This window comes from Artibeus jamaicensis, unplaced genomic scaffold (genome assembly GCF_021234435.1).
Source record: "Artibeus jamaicensis isolate MK-2021 breed Jamaican fruit bat unplaced genomic scaffold, CSHL_Jam_final contig_1526, whole genome shotgun sequence".
In the NCBI taxonomy this organism is placed as follows: Eukaryota; Metazoa; Chordata; class Mammalia; order Chiroptera; family Phyllostomidae; genus Artibeus; species Artibeus jamaicensis.
This window is the reverse complement of record NW_026521297.1, coordinates 941,386-957,187: the sequence shown is the minus strand read 5'-3', so window position 1 is coordinate 957,187 and position 15,802 is coordinate 941,386. Positions and strand designations below refer to the sequence as shown.

Sequence of the window (15,802 nt, the reverse complement as noted above, 5' to 3'; positions counted from 1 at the left end):
AAATGGGAAGATCCTGGGTTCTATTCCTGGTCAGGGCACATGCCTGGGTTGCGGGCCAGGCCCCCAGTTGGAGGCACGCCAGAGGCAACCACACATGGATGTTTCTCTTTCTTACTCCCTCCCTTCCCCTCTCTCTGGAAATAAATAAATAAAATGTTTTTAAAAAATGTTAGTCCAGAGGAAAAGCATTTCTCCCATTTTAACACAGAAGTAGACTCCACCACATATGTAATATTGTGCATTTATTTACAAAGAGGTTAGAGAAACACACAGAATCCGGCCCCCCTGTGCACCGGGGAGTCACCATCGTCATAATAAATACAGTAATTTTTAAAAAGAAAAAAAAAATACTGGATTGGAATAGCTGAGGGTCATCCTGAGCTCCCCCCCGCTCCCTCTCATGGGTGGGGGGGACACAAGATAGAAGCCATCTTCCTTCACCTCTTCTACTTCCCAGTCCTCCGTAACTGTCCATGCATAGAGGTAAAAGAGTCATTCTTTCCAGGTGTTATCAACTCCTACTCGACCCTCAAAACCCCAGAATCAGTGCTCCTTCCCTTCCCAGGGCACTCTGCAGGCACCGTCTGGGTCAGACACAGGGTCTCCAACCGGGTGCCAAGAGAATATCCTAGGGGGTCTGGAGACATGGGTGGGGGGCACTTTGTGTATGAGGGGGCCATATCTGGGCATGGAGAGGAGGAATAAGGGCGCCGTGAAAGAAGTGAAGGACATCAAACAGGCTACGTGTCTAAACTAAAATGGGGAAATTCAGACCGAATTACCCCCTTCAGCATACCATAGTACACCCATAGTACAGATGAGGAAAGTGAGGTCCAGAGAGGGGGAACTTGCTTGCCCGTGGGCTGCAGAGCCGGCAGCTGAACTGGGTCAAACGGGGCTCCTCCCCCACTCCTCCCCACGTTGGAGGGGGCGCCTTTCCAACCAAGCCTGCCGCTGATGGGGGCAGTGGGGGAGGGTCTTTGGAAACCCAGAAAATGGTGGTCTTTGGAAGGGAGGTGTGGAAGGATCAGTGATTGGGAGTGTGGTGGAACTGAGGCTATGAAAGGGGAGCCCACGCAAACCCCCAAACTCACACTGTAGTCATGACCTTAAGAGAACCCGAACGGAAACGCAGAATCTTCTTCTTGAGCGCGTGGGAAGCCTTGATCTTCACAAAGACTTTGGCGGGCCCGGCGGGCGCCCCACCACCGGCCCCACCTCCCGGCCCGGAGGCCGCGGTGGCCGCCACCAGCTGCTGCGGCCACACAAGGCCACCGCTGCCGTCTGAGTCGCTGGATGCGGAGCTGAAGGCAGGCGACTCCCCCTCGCTGGCGCTCGATTCGCTCTCCCCGTAGCCGCCACCGCCGCCTGTGGGGCCCCGGCGTCCAAGGGGCCCCAGGCGCCCGGTCGAGCACTCGGAGTCGCTGCCCGCACAGCCGTAGAGCAACCGGCGCTGAGGAGCAGACGGGGAAGGGCCAGGACCGGGGCCACGGGCGGCGGGGGCGCGGGGGCGGCCGCGGCGCCCATCGGCCGCGTCGATCTCGGCGGTGGAGCGCCAGCGGCGGCAGGACCCCGCGGCCTGCGCGGCCAACGTGGGCGCAGGGCCGCGGCGGGGCCGCGGCGGCCGAGGCTCTTCCCGTTCCGCGGTGGGGTACTTGGGAGGCCCCGGGGGGACCGCGGCGGCGCGGCCCAACAGGCTGGTCTCGGACTGGGAGCGCGCGGCCTTCCGAGCCCGGGGCGAGCCTCGGCGGCCCGAAGCCTCTGTTACGCGTCCGCGGCGGCCCGCGGCCCTGGGACGCTCCCGGGGCGGGGACTGCTCCACGCTGCGGCCCCGGGTCAGTGGTGGCGCTTTGCGGCGGGCCGCGCGGCCGGGGAGGCCGCGGGTGGCCGCCTGTGCGCCCGGGATGTACTGCGCCTTCACCAGGCGGCCCTCGGCCGGGCTGTCCGGGGGCGAGGGGACAGCGGGCGACGCGGCGGACTCGGGGGCCGCCTCCGACTCCCACGGGGAGGCCCAAGCCCGGCCCAAGGCGGCCGGGCTAGAGGGACGGCCCCCCGCGCGCTCCACTGGGGGCTCGGGCGCGGGCCGCGCGCCCCCGGGGGGCGGGGACGCGTCCGGCGGCCGCTGGCGCACGCTGTTCTGGCGCCGCGGGCCCCCGTCCGCGCCCCCGGGACTGGTCCGGGGCTGGCCCGCCCCCCGGCGGCGGCGCCTGCGCAGGAGCGCCGAGATGTAGCCGTCCAGGGGTCGCCCTGCGCCTGGCACTTCGGACGAGTCTGCCGGAGGACGACCGCAAGGCCGCGGGCTGCGCAGCGCCACGGCGTGCAGGGGGCTGGGCGTCAAGAAGGGCCCTGCGCGGGCGCGCCGCTCCGCTGAGGAGCAGGCCTCTGGGCCCGCAGACCCGGCGGCCGTCGGGTAAGGGGCGGAGTAGGACCGTGGCACTGGTGCCCGAGCTCCCATGGCCTCGGGAGCGCTGGGACTGGCGTCTCCTAGGGGAAGGAAGCAAAATGTAAAAAGGAAGAGTGGGAGAGGCTCTCAAAGCCCTTTCTCAAAGAGCCTAAAAGGGGCATTTCCCCACTATTGTCCCACTCCCATTTAAAAACAAACAAACAAAACCCTGCTCTCACCCCTTCCCTCATATCAGATTCACAACAAACTGTTCACAGCAGCCTACAAGACCCTGAATGGTCTGTCCTGCCTTTGCCTCTCTGACCTCCATTTCTAACCCCTCTGCTCTTTATTTCTAGGTCTGTATGTATAGGGCGAGTGACCTCCTGGATGCACAGGCCGGTCCAGGTCTGGGCCTTTGCACTTGCTATTCCTGATTCCTGCAACACTCTTCCCTCAGGACGTCTGATTGATTCACTTCCTTCAGGGTGCCATGCCACTCAGCTGGCACAGTCTCAGTGATGCCCTCTCTGACCGTATTTTGTGAAATTGCACCTCCTTCCCCAAACTCAAAGGGATATGTCCTAGGTCCCTTCCCTAGTTTTTGTTTTGTTTTTTTCATTGTTCAAGTCAACATCTAATACTCTGTTTTTTTTTTTTTTTAAGATTTTATTTATCTTTAGAGGGGAAGGGAAGGGGAGAGGGAGAGAAACATCAATGTATGGTTGCCTTTCATGCATCCCCTGCTGGGAACTGGCCTTCAGGGAACCGGCCTGCAGGGAACCGGCCTGCAACCCGGTATGTGCCCTGACTGGGAATCGAACCGCGATTGTCTGGTTTGCAGGCCCGCGCTCAATTCACTGAGCTACACCAGCCAGGGCCTACTCTGTATATCTTACTGACTTAACTTGTGTGTTACCTGTTTCACCCACTAGAATGTCAGTTTTGTGAGGACAGGGACTATTTTACTGCCGTACCCCTCACCCCTAGGATAGCGCTAGGATAGCACGTAGCAGGGACTCAGAAACGTACTCTAATACATGAATAACAGCAGTTCCTGATTACTGAGAGGCTCCCATGTGCCAAGTCCAATGCCTTACGGCAGAGGCTCACTGAATACTCAAAACTTCCCTGTGAGGTAGGTGCTGTTATTAACCCCATTTTAACGGATGGAGAAACAGAGGCCCGGAAAGAAAGAAATGCTCAAAAATCACACAAAAGGGAATGTCACAGCCAGAATTCGAATGCAGGCTGGTCTGACTCTGAAGTGGGTGCTCAAAACCATCTTCTCGTGGTCAAGTTCCTGGCTCTCAGGGCCCCAACCCCACCCACCTTACCTAGGGACTTGGGTCTCTCGCTGGCATAGATGCCCCGGGGTTCAGAGGGACCCAGGCGTCCATAGGAGCCAGATCCAGAGAAGCCACTGTCACCACAGAAGGTTGAGGGTGGTGAGTCGGGACCTCCTGTGGAGCTGGGGTCTTCATAGAAGCCTGGATTAGGGAAAAGAGGAGAGACACTTAGGGGGGTCTGGCTGGGGAGAAAAGAGGAGACCCAGTGACAGACGGGGGAGTCTGAGGGATGGGGGACAGTGGAAAACATGAGGGGTGTCCCAGGCCGACCCTGCTCCCTTCACCCACGCTCACCCGAGCTGCGCCCGCTCTCCTGTTCCAGGCCCCCAGACTCCAGGCTCAGGTCTCCCAGCTGCTGGCCCAGGTCCCAGATGAGCCCGGGCAAGGCCTCCTGAGAGCAGGGCAAAAGCAGGATGGTCAGAACCCACCCCAGCCCGTCCTCTGCAGACCGGTGCCCTATCCCGGGAGCTCAAAGCCGAGTTTCACTTGGACGATGAGGCTCTGTCTTCAAAAGCATAAAAGCAGGACCTGCGTCCGGGATCCCACCCTCTGCCCTGCCCTGCAAGATCTCTGCACCTTCATCTCCTGAAAAAGTCGTTCTAACTCCAGCCCTTCCAGCTGCAGCCCCATCATTTCCTTTAAGACATGATGAGGCCTCGGAAGGTCCCATCCCTGCCCCCTCCCCTTCTTCCATCTGTGCTCATGGCCCCTTAACCCCTATTGAAATGTCCCTCATTGAGGCTCACTTCACTTCCTGCTACTTCGCTTCGCTGCTAAACGTTGGCAGCTGGGACGTGGCAGGTCCCTTAGCCACCAGCAGAAAGTTCTTTTGCAAGTCTTCCTGCGTGCTTCCTGGTGCAGACTGACCCTTTCCCTCACTTAAGTAAAATAGGCTGAGACTCCTATGTCTTTGCCTCTCTCTTCAGAAAGAATCTGCATGGCCTACTGGAAAGTCCTTCTGAGAGTCTGGCTTCAGTGGTACTGCAGCAACGAGCCCTGGCAGGTTCTTTTGCCCGCCCCCCTCAACACATCTGCCTTCTACTCTGGCTCCGTGCCCACCCAGAAGCCCCTGGGGCCCACCCACTGATTCTCATTCTCATACATTTCTGCTGTGTCTACCTTGGCTCCTTCTTGCTGCAAGGGTGGGGGGAGGGGAGATCATTTCTTATCAGGTGTGACTAAATGAAGGTGCAAACACTTTGAGAGGAGTGTGGCAGCGACTGTGGCTGGGAATAGGGGCCGAAACAACACAGACGGGGTCTAAGCCACTAGAACTTAACCCCATGTTGGGAAATGGGGCCAGAGCCAGGAAGAGCCTCACACGGGTCTGGGTGAGGCCAGAGGTGGCCGCAGGCCGAGCTGACGGTTGACCCTCAGACAAAAGCGGCTTGTCTGGCCGGCGGGAGGGAGGGGAGGAGGGAAGGAGGAGGGGCTGGGAGGGCAGGCGCCTGGCCCTGCCTATTTAAGGCAGAAAGACTGGCCGGCTCCCTCCCAGACACCGCCCCCCAGCTTCCCAGTCCTGTGTCCGCTCTCCTGGGCCCCATCCTCCCCTCCCCCCAGAACAGTAGCCCCCATCTGGGCTTGTTTATATGGCAGGAAAGTCAACAAGAGAGTCCCCTCAGGACTCCTGCTCTGGGTGTGCAGAGGTGCTCAGGACTGCGTCATCTTTGAGCAAAACCCGGGAAAGCAGGCGACTTCTGCAGCATCAGGGGTGGCTAAAAGAAAAAATCAGAATTGCCCAGAAAACCGATGTCACGTGCCCCGCTAATCGCCCCCTGGCTCACAGCAGCGCCAGCCACCTTGGCCTCTTCGCTGTTCCCTGAACACACCAGGCATGTGCCAACCCCTCAGTGGCATGTGTCCCCCGCATCTCCTCCTGGCTCACTCCCTTGCTTCATTCAGAAACTTCGCTTACCCGATCCCTTCTCCCGCCCTCTTTCCAAAATAGCTCCCCCTGTCACTCTGCACCCCTGGTGCTCTGTCTGTTTTCCTCCAAAGCAGTACTGCCCTCCTGGCTTAACGTTACGTAGGTATCAGGTTGTTATTTGCTTATTGTCTCTTTCACTGGAATGTCAGCCTGCCCCCGGAAGGCGGAGATTCGTGTGTGTTCTGTTCACTGCTGCAGCCTCCCCACCTCCAGTGCCTAGAAAGGCGCCTGGCACAAAGTAGGTGCTCAGGAAACGTTCGATGAAGGGATGAATGAGTGTGTGCAGCGGAATACTATACCACTGACAAAACGGAAGGAGGCAATTTCTGTAGAGAAGCATCACCACGATAGAGCGCTGAGTACCGAAAGGCAAGTGCAGAATGTACAGTAGGAGAGTGGGTTAGAACTGGCCGGAGGGTGTACTAAAAGCTGAATCGCTGGATCCCCCCGAGCTCCTGATTCCGGACTGGGGCCCCCCAAACTGCATTTCTAACAGCTGTCTGTGTGATTCTGGGCCGCGTTTTGAGAACCCCTGGCATCGTCCTTGGAACCTCACCCAAGACACTGGAATTTGTAAAGAGCAAAGCAAAACTCTACGTTTTTGGTATGTAAGCTGTTCCCGTCAGCGGCTACGCTGAGAGAGGTCTGGAGGGACTCCCGAGGTGACACAGAGGTGATTTCAGGGGACAGGGTGCATTTAGGAAGCCAAGTGAGGGTTAAGTGGTCAAGGAAGCATAGGTTTGGAGCTTAATTGCCAGGGTGCAGATTCAGCTCCGGCGCTTCCCAGCTGTGTCACCTTGCAGGTTACTTCACCTCTCTGGGCCCTGGTGTCCTCGTTATAACAGGGCACCCCTCGACTCCCTCCCTCCCTCGTGCGGTTGTTCTGAGGGCCCAGTGAGTTTCAACAACAGTTCCTTTTAAGCCCTTCACAAATGCCAGCTTTTATGACTGCATGAAAACTCTGAATTTCTATCAAGGAAAATATTAAATCATGTTTTACTTGTGTAATTAAGAGGCGATGTCAAGTTCCTCAGGTCGAATTTCAATTCTCCCCCAGTGCAGGGAAGGCAGGAGCGAGGGGAACAGAAAGGAGGGGCCTCCTCCGCCTTTGTGCCTGGACCCCCAACACTCCTTCCCCCCGGTCTTTGTGGAGTCTGACCTCATTCTTTCCAGCTGCAAAAGGATGAATCTGTAAAAGACCAGAAGGTCTTTGGTCTGAATCTGGCTCCCCGTTTGTTTGCCCTCAATGCCCAGTGCATTTGAGGGCATCAAGCTAAGGCAGGTTTAGCATGAGTATGGTCAGAGCTCCCCTCCCCTGCCCCTAGACTGTGTCCAACTCCCTTTGCTTCTGTGAGGAAGTCCTTCTGCAAGTCTAACTTAAGTCCTTGCTGGAAGACGACATTTTTTCCTTAGCGGGAGAGAACAGGACCCCCACCCCCTTCCAGAATTCTTGCCTATTTTTTTCTGTGATGCCCTGTGCCTGCATCCCCATCATTCTTATTAGAAACTAATGAAGCCTCCTGGCTCAGTGTTCTTGCTACCAAGAGTGTATGTTCCTGGGCGGGGGTGGGTGGGAAGGTAAGCATGGTAAGACAGAGGCTCAGGAATGAGTAGAGGCCTCCGCCCCTCTTCAGAAGGACCGAGGAACCCCCAACACCAGAGGGGTTTATATTTAGCGCTTTTCAGCTCCTCGCTCAGTGCCGCTATCTCCTCCCGCTGCCTGCCACCGCCTCCTCCCTGACGCTGGGACGGAGCTTTGCCTGGAGACTGTAGGGGAGAGAGGCCTCTCTACTACCACCTCATGGGTGGGGGGGGTGGGGGAGCTGAGGGGCAGGGGTGGGGAAGCTGAAGGGGGAGACTGAGGGACAGGGAGGAAGGACACGGCTGGCCCACCCCCGTGCCTTCTCCCTCTCCTCGTCTGAAGCCCAGCCTGCTGGGTGTGAGGTGGGGGGAGCTGGTGAAGGCCCCCACAATGCGTCTCTAACTTTGGGAGGGGGTGGGGCCTCCCACAGCTGTTTCTGTTTCCAGAGAAGAATGTGCAGGGTCCCACTCCTGGGCCGGGGGAGGGGCCGGGCAGCCTAGGAGTCTGGCTTCAGTCCCTTCCCCAGTCCCCATCTGAGGTAGGGGCAGTCGAGGTCAGCGGCAGGGAGAGCCCCCTCCCCCGTCACCTCGGCTCAGGTTTCCCCAAACGGGAAGCTCTGACCACCCACAGGCTTGGGGATGGGATCTGCAAGGGGAGCTGGGGTCTGGGGCCTGGCGGGCTGGGGGGAGGGGAAGAGAGACAGGGACCGGGACATAGGGCGGGAAGAGAGAGGTGCAAATACGCAAGAAGCGAAGAGCAGGGAGACAGAGAAACAGAGAGACACTTTTTCAGAGAGACAGAGAAACACACAGCAAGTCCCAGAGATTTGGGAGGAAGAGTGTGAGGATCCCAGGAAGAGGTGGGGAGAATCAAGAAATGACAAGAGAGGGAGAGGGAAGAATGACAAGAGTCATTCTGGAGACTTCTGCCTCATCTTCCCCCATTGGAGCACCGAGTGAGTCCAGAAGTCAGCCCCCCAGTGCTGCCTCTACCTGCCTCCTCTAGTCTTAGCCAGGGCTGGGACCAGGTAGGAAAGGAGGAAAAGTGTCACAGGAGGGTCAAGATCACCATGGGGTCCGCAGAAACTGTGAGCTTCCTCTCAGCAGCCAGCCCACCTTCCATCTGGCCCCCTCCGGAGATCACCAAGCTCACCGGGATTTAGGGGAGATGGAGCCTCAGCAGCCAGGGCTCAGAGTGGGGCATGTTTGGATTGCAGCTGTGTGACCTTGGTTGAGTCGTTTACCCTCCCTGAGCCTCAGTTTCTTTCTCTGTAAAATGGGGACTACCACCCAAGCTACGGGAAGGCAACGCATGCGGAACACTGGTCCCCGGGCTTGACACGTACTTGGCGCCCAGAAGGATTTTCTTTGGGGAAGGGGAAGAGGGGACGGGGCCTTGTGCATCTCCAAGGGCTCCAGCAGAGGCGATGCAGTCCCCTCTTTCCCAGTTTGGGGGGTGGGGAGGCCACATCCCTCCCGCCACCCAGACTCCAAGGTCTGCAGCCCCACCCCCTGCCCTTCGCCCCTCCCTTCCCCCCACTGATACCGTTGTATGAACGCCTAACCCAGACAGACGGACAGACAGACACAGATGGGTACGGAGAGACGGGCGGACAGGCGGCCCCTCACCAGCTGCTCTTCCAGGGCCGCTGCGGCCCGGCGCGCTGCCGCCGCATCTTCATCTTCGTCGGCGTCCTCCTCGTCCTCGGCCTCGGCGCCCCCCATTCCGGGCTGGGCCAGCCGCAGCGCCTGCTGCACGCGGTACTCCTGCCTCTCCCGTAACCAGTGCAACTCGCAGAGCCCGGCCAGGCTGCCCTCCAGCCAGCCCCGCAGCCGGCCCCGCTCGGGGCTCACCGGGAACGAGAAGGCCCGGATCATGGCTGCGGCCCCCCGCCCCAGCCCAGCCGGGCCCCGCGGCCACCCCTCTCCGGGTCCCACCTCCCCGCCCCAACAGCCCGCCTGCCCGCCCGCCCGCTGGCCCGGCTGTCACCGTCTCATCTGCATAGGCGCCCGCCCATTGGGCCGCCCACCCGCGCCTTATCTTCATGGCCACGCCCCCGGCCACACAGCAACCGTCGCCTATTGCTCGGCCTTGCACCCGCCTCTCCAATACGACGCATGCTCGCAGCTGCCTACTCTCAGTGCTCTCAGGCGGCCTTGACACGCCCCCCACTAGCCAGCCACAGGTCCATGGCCACGCCCCCCAAGCGTCACAATGAAACAAGCTGGGTCTGGCTCCTTTGTCATTGGTCTGTGCCTCCCCAGTCCCGCAGCCGGTTCCGCCCCCCTGTGGGCGAGCTCCGGCTACCATTGGACTGTCTAGCAAGAGGGGAGGAGGTGTTCTATAAATAGAGAACGGGTCCAGGAGACAGTTTGGCAGATGCCCCTCTCCTCAACCCCTCGAAACCCTGACAAGGGAGAGGAAAAGGTTAGAGGGTCGAACCCTGATTTTGCCTCCTCTTCCATGAAGACTTCCAAGACATTCAGCTGTAAAACGAGAGGGCCAGTCTAGCTAAGATCAACAATCTCCCATAAAATTATACTTGTAAGCAGGGCTGGCTTCAACAGGGTGCGCCCAGCTTGGTTTTAATGATCTGCAGTTCCTGTCTTGAAATTCTTAATATTTGAACTAGGGCCCCCTCGTTTTCACTTCACAATGGGCCTCGCAAATTATGTGGTCAGTCTTGGTCCTCAGAGCCTAAGATCAGTTATATCCCAAGTCCTGGACTTTTAAGACACTGGGTGGAAGGTTCTATGATTTGACCACAACAGAATCTAAGGGCCTTTTCTTTGCCAGATGCTGTGAGTCTCTGTGCCGGCCATTCTACCATTCCAGGGGTCTTTGTTCTACGTTCTAAGAGGCTTTGTTCTCAGCCTTCTACTTTGCAGTGTTCTCGACGTTCTATGGTCCTAAGAGCTTGCGCTTGACATTTGTTTCTAAGGTTCCCTCCTCCCTCTCGGGGCTCCGCGAGTGGGGCTGGCGCCCCCTCAGGCGGCCAGCCTGTGTCACTACACGGAGTGTGCGTTCCTACAACCTTCAAGGAGATCTAGCTCCAATATTGATCACCACTTCTCAGACAGTCCTTGATTCCTTAAAAACCAGGGCTCAGAAGATCATGTGATAACCTCCCTTTTTAACGAGTGACCTTCTAATAGTGAGCTGGAGAGGCAATGGTACAGAATGAGAGCAAAGACTGTCACGAGTGAGCCCAACTCTGCCACTTTTCAGCCCTGTGACCCTTAGGACACTTGCTTAACCTCTCTGTGCCTCAATTTCTTCATCTGTATAATGGGGGTCAGAATATTGCCTTACCTCACAGAGCTGTTATAGGGCTTAAGTGAGATCGTTGTCAAGTGCTTGGAGTGGTGCCTTCCATGTACAAAGAACCAAGCAAGGATCTGATAGATAGATAGATAGATAGATAGATAGATAGATAGATAGATAGATAGATAGACAAATAATCCAGAGTCCAAAGGAGAAAAACAAGTCTGGACTTCAATACAGACAAACTTTACTAAATCCCCCTCTTGTTTAAGACAGACCTAGACTGTCGTTAATGACCTTAATTTTCCAACACAGGGAGATGATTGGGATTGAAGAAAAGGAGGTCTGGGGAGCTTGCTTTCAAACAAGGTTGTCTCAGGAGTCGGGGCGATGTCAGGGTCGGTTTTTCATCCCTGCTGTTTGCACGAGACCCATCGAACCAGTTGCTGTGTAAACTATTGGAACACAAGCTGATATAGCAGGCTGGTCAGCCGACATTTGAAGATGAGTCTTCCTGGAAGAAAAATCAAAATAGCTTGAATAAAGAAATAAAACCAGGATCTGAGGAGAGGGGGCTGCCAGTTGACAGGGTTCCGAAGAGGAGGTGAGGAGTGATCCTTGGTCAGTGAAGCCAGAACAGCAATCCTACAGGTTTCTTTGTTGGCCTCTCGACATCCTTATCGATAATGCCAATGCCTGCAGAGTTTCTGGAGAGGACTGTGCAGCGTCACTTCCAAACACAGCCCACAAGTCCCTCCTGTGGCAGCCCCTAACCTGTGGCCCAAATGTGGTTGGAGGCCACATTGAATCCTCGGAGTTTGCTCTGGTTTCTTGTTCCAAGGCTTCACTGTATCGTAATGAATAAGGACATCACCGTTATCCTGGATCTCGTGTCTCTGCTGATTTTCAGCCTCCATAGGATTCAACAGATCTCTTATGTTGGTGAGAAGTTGGAGGTTTGAGAGGGGAAGGAGTGAAATGTGGGGATTTGTAGAATTAGGGGGGGATTGAAGCTGATAAAGGCTCACAGGATTGTCAAGAGTGCAGCAGCCAGTTCTGCTGGTAGATGATACCAGCCAGTGAAATTCACACATGGAAAGTATGCGTCATTGCGGGTGATCCAGGTCTCGTGGAGAAAAGTTTGATTTTTTTACATTTTTAAGGTTTTATTTATTTATTTTTAGACAGGGGAGAAGGGAGGGAGAAAGAGAGGGAGAGAAACATCAATGTGTGGTTGCCTCTCACGTGGCCCACCACTGGGGACCCGGCTTGCAACCCAGGCATGTGCCCCGACTGGGAATTGAACCAGCGACCCTTTGGTTCACAGCCCACACTCAATCCACTGAGCTACGCCAGCCAGGCCTCTTATTTACTTGAGTGGTCAGAAAGCAAAAGTTGATTAAAGATGGAAAACCAAGGAGAAGATGCGGGGACAAGACTGGGACCATGAGATGAGTCACAAGAACAGCGAGCAATGCCATTGCACCAAGAGAAATGGTCAGCAGCATCGGTTGACTTGGGATGTGTACTATTTTGAAATCTGGAAAACCTGGGTGTGAGTTCAGTGAGGAGGTGGTTCTTGCCATTCAGGTTGGTACAGTGTCATTTAGTACATAAACGGTTCAGTGATGCCTAGCTGGTGGGGCTCAGTGGATTGAAGCAAAAGGCCTGTGAAGCAAAGGGCCACCAGTTCAATTCCCAGTCAGGGCACATGCTTAGGTTGTGGGTTCGGTCCCCAATTGGGGCATATGTTGAATGATTACATGAGGGTCCATCTGGGAAAGAAGTAGTGAGGAGGAGCTAAAGATTCCAATAACAGACAATACTCTGAGTTACAGCATTCAATGAAAAAACAAACAGCAGTTTATGACGGTATCTACTCTGCACTCTCATTTGTGTTTCGCTTTTTTTTGGTTTTTCTATTATTTTTTGAGAAAGAAACACAACTCTGGTGAAATTGATCATATGGTAGCATACAATAGCATATGAGAGGAAAGGCACTGCAGAAAGTAGAAAGCAGCCCTGGCTGGTGTGGCTCAGTGGATTGGGCACAGGCTGTGAAACAAAGGGTCATGGGTTCGATTCCCAGTCAGGGCACATGCCTGGGTTGCGGGGGCCGGGTCCCCAGTAGGGGGCACGAGAGAAGCAACCACACATTGATGTTTCTCTCCCTCTCTTTCTCCCTCCCTTCCCCTCTCTAAAAATAAATAAATAAATAAGATCTTTAAAAGAAATAGAAAGCTGACATTTAAAATATCATTTTGCCTTTAAAATGGCATTTTATTTTCTTGTGGACAAAAATAACGTGAGATTACCCTCTTTTTTGTAAAAATCTTCACAGGCTATGCTCATTGATTTTATTCTTTTTTTAAAGATTTTTTTAAAAAATGTATTTAGAGAGGAAAGGAAGGAGAGAAATATCAATGTGTGGTTGCCTCTTGTGCGGCCCCTGCTGGGAACTGGCCTGTAACCCAAGCATGTGCCCTGACTGGGAATCGAACCGCGATCATGTGGTTCGGAGGCCCACACTCAGTCCACTGAATTACACCAGCCAGGGCCTTGATTTTGTTCTTTTTAATCTTATTAATTTCAGAGAGAGAGGATAAGAGGGAGGAAGAGAGGGAAACACTGATGTGAGAAACATCAGTTGCCTCCTATATGCTCCCCATTGATATTTTCTCTCCTTCTCTTCCTCCCTCCCTTCCCCTCTCTCTAAAAATAAAAATACAAGAAAGCAAAGAAGATGTTAACCCAGAAAAGTGGGTGGTATCAGAAGATACAGAGAGAGGCTTAGGTTTGACCGTTTTATTTAGGGCCGAGAGGTCTTGGACTAACCGTGTCCCAACCAACCACGACAGTGGGATCCTGGACGGAGAAGGTGGGAGTAGTGCAGGGGCCAGAGGCGTGTTAGAAGGCCCTGCGTGATGGGCTGGAGGCTCTGGACGGTGGTGTTAGAGAGTGTTAAGGCAGTTTCAGGAGGGGCATGAAAGGACCTGTGGCCCCTGTAAGAGGTTCAGCCTCCGAGATGCACCGTAGGTCTGTTGCGTTGGAGGCCCAAAGAGAATAAGGAACACGGGTTAGCACAGCTTGACTTTGCGGGCCAGAGCGAGAGATGGGTGGGTTACTTTGGGCCTGGGGCAGGGGCGAGGTGGGGGTGGGGAGGAATAATAGTGGCCCAAGGTGAACAGGAGCAGGCAGGGACTGTGAGGAATGAGCTCTCTCATACACATACAAGGCTAACATTCCAGATTGACAGGACGTCCCCTCTGAAAAGATTTACTGAAGTAGTCTGAGTAAGAAACTGCTGAGCAGTAAGGGACCGAACGAGACAGAGTGGCTTAGACAAGGGTAAACCACATGGCAAATCATGGCATCTTATCACGCCATCACAGTGTGCTGGGGGCAGGACTGTGACCTACCACTGGGCGTGGGGTGTGGGGTGGCCCTGGTATCTGCTGAAAGGGTGGCAGCAAGCCCACTCGTGGGGATGGTCACTTCCCTCTGAGGGTCGGGTGGTATTTTCAGGCAAGAGAAGAAAATCTGCTGCGAGGGAGTCGTCGGGGAGACAATCTTAGGCCCAAATTTCTTTTTTTGTTTGTTTTGTTTTCAAGCTGGGCAGTCTCAAGTCCAGGGCCCCTTTGTATTATCTACATGTGTCTCTATCAAGGTTAGGTTTTGTGGTACCTGATGGCCCTGCAAAAATGGACATTTTGTTTCAGTTTTGTTTAAGTTGTAGGTATGGTGTTGTGTGGATTTGATTTTGTCTGCCGCAGCATCCTCATGATGTTGGGCTACCTCACGGCATTCTGTAATTGGGGCTTTAAAGCCTCAAATTTCGGATCTCAGGATTAAATCTAGTGGCCGGACAATGTCAAGGATCAAGGCCTGAGTAGTCTTTCCACATAAGATTTAGAGGGGAAGGGAAGGAGAGAGGGAGAAACATCAATGTGTGGTTGCCTCTCTTGCATCCCCTGCTGGGAACTGGCCTGCAACCCAGGCGTGTGCCCTGACTGGGAATCCAACCACGAGCCTTTGCTTCGCAGGCCCGTGCTCAGTCCACTGAGCTACACCAGCCAGGGCTCCACACATTTCCTAGCCTGGCCTGGCTTTCGAGGTGGATTTGTCTCTCTGTTGTCTGGATCTTAGGTCAGTTTTAGAGGGAGAGAAATTCAGGATGGGACATTGCCCACTAGCACTGGCTTGGATTACGCCCCCGGGGTGTTCTGGTTCATTCGGGATCCTCATTTCCTTGGGGCTCATTCAGCTTCTTCAAATCAAAGAGCTGCAGTTCCAGAACCGACCAGCAGGTGGACTCATCGATGTAAACTGGGAGGACGCGAAGAGCAAGCTCCAGGGACCAACTAGCCTACATTGGCTGCGTCGGACGTTTTTACTAGGCTCGAGGAAAAGTCTTTAAATAAGATGTGTAATCTGAGTGTGACCCAGGTGTAAAGAGAACGTGCCCGGTGCATGCTCCCACATCACCCGCCCTCAGCTGTGGGACCAAGGGTCTGGCTGACCCTGGAGAACGGGAGGGCAGGGGTCAGATGTGGAGAGGTGTTCCCTAGGCCTAAAACCTCGGGGATTAGAAGTCAGCTCAGAAGACTAGTTCTCCCTGGCCCTCAGGCTCGCTGTGCGCTGCCCTACCCTGCTGAGCTCCCCTTCCCAGCCTTGCCCACTCTGGGTCATCACTGTTCAGGTAGCGACAAGTGTGTCTCCCCCTTAAATGGTGGGCCAGCTGAGGGCAGGGCCTGGGGTGTCTCGGTCACCACTGTGTCCCCAGCATCATCCAGCGCAGTGTGGCAAATGGATGAACCAGTGAGCGAGCACCTTTAGTATGTGGAAGTCACCACCTCAATTTAGCAAATATTGGGTGGCAGCTTTATACTATAGCCCAGACCTCAGCTGCTTGCATGGTCGTTATTAATAGTTGTGATTAGTAGTAATGGCACCAAATATGAAATGTATCAAACAAGCCATGGGATTCTTGCTTTTCTCTAAATCCTCCATCCCTCTGTCTGTCCCCCCCTCCCCGTCCAGTCATATTCCTTCTATCTCTCCTCCATTTCTAGCTCTGTCTGTTCCTCTTCCTGCTACCTCCCTATACGACCTCCATACCTTCGCCACTTCTACTCTCCCTTCCTGGCGATCCTCTGTGTTATCCACCCGTTAGTCCTCTTTCCAGAACTCCTCCCCCTCTCTGCTCTTCCCCACTTCTCCCACCTCCCCTCCATCCGGTCTGCTTTTTAGGCAGCCCCGCCCCCTCCAGGTGCACAGCATACCCACGATGCCAGAGG

The 15,802-nt window shown here is 55.1% G+C and overlaps 1 protein-coding gene across 1 annotated transcript; it reads right to left on the bottom strand.

The window, feature by feature from the left end:
- Positions 1-225: 225 nt before the first annotated feature.
- On the bottom strand, positions 226-9,158 carry DACT3 (dishevelled binding antagonist of beta catenin 3). Its single transcript, XM_037155148.2, has 4 exons — positions 8,870-9,158; positions 4,027-4,123; positions 3,721-3,873; positions 226-2,484 (listed from the first exon to the last, which is right to left on the bottom strand). The coding sequence occupies exons 1-4, from the start codon at positions 9,116-9,118 to the stop codon at positions 1,091-1,093; spliced, it is 1,893 nt and encodes a 630-aa protein (XP_037011043.2). The 5' UTR covers positions 9,119-9,158; the 3' UTR covers positions 226-1,090.
- Between the last annotated feature and the right edge of the window lie 6,644 nt (positions 9,159-15,802).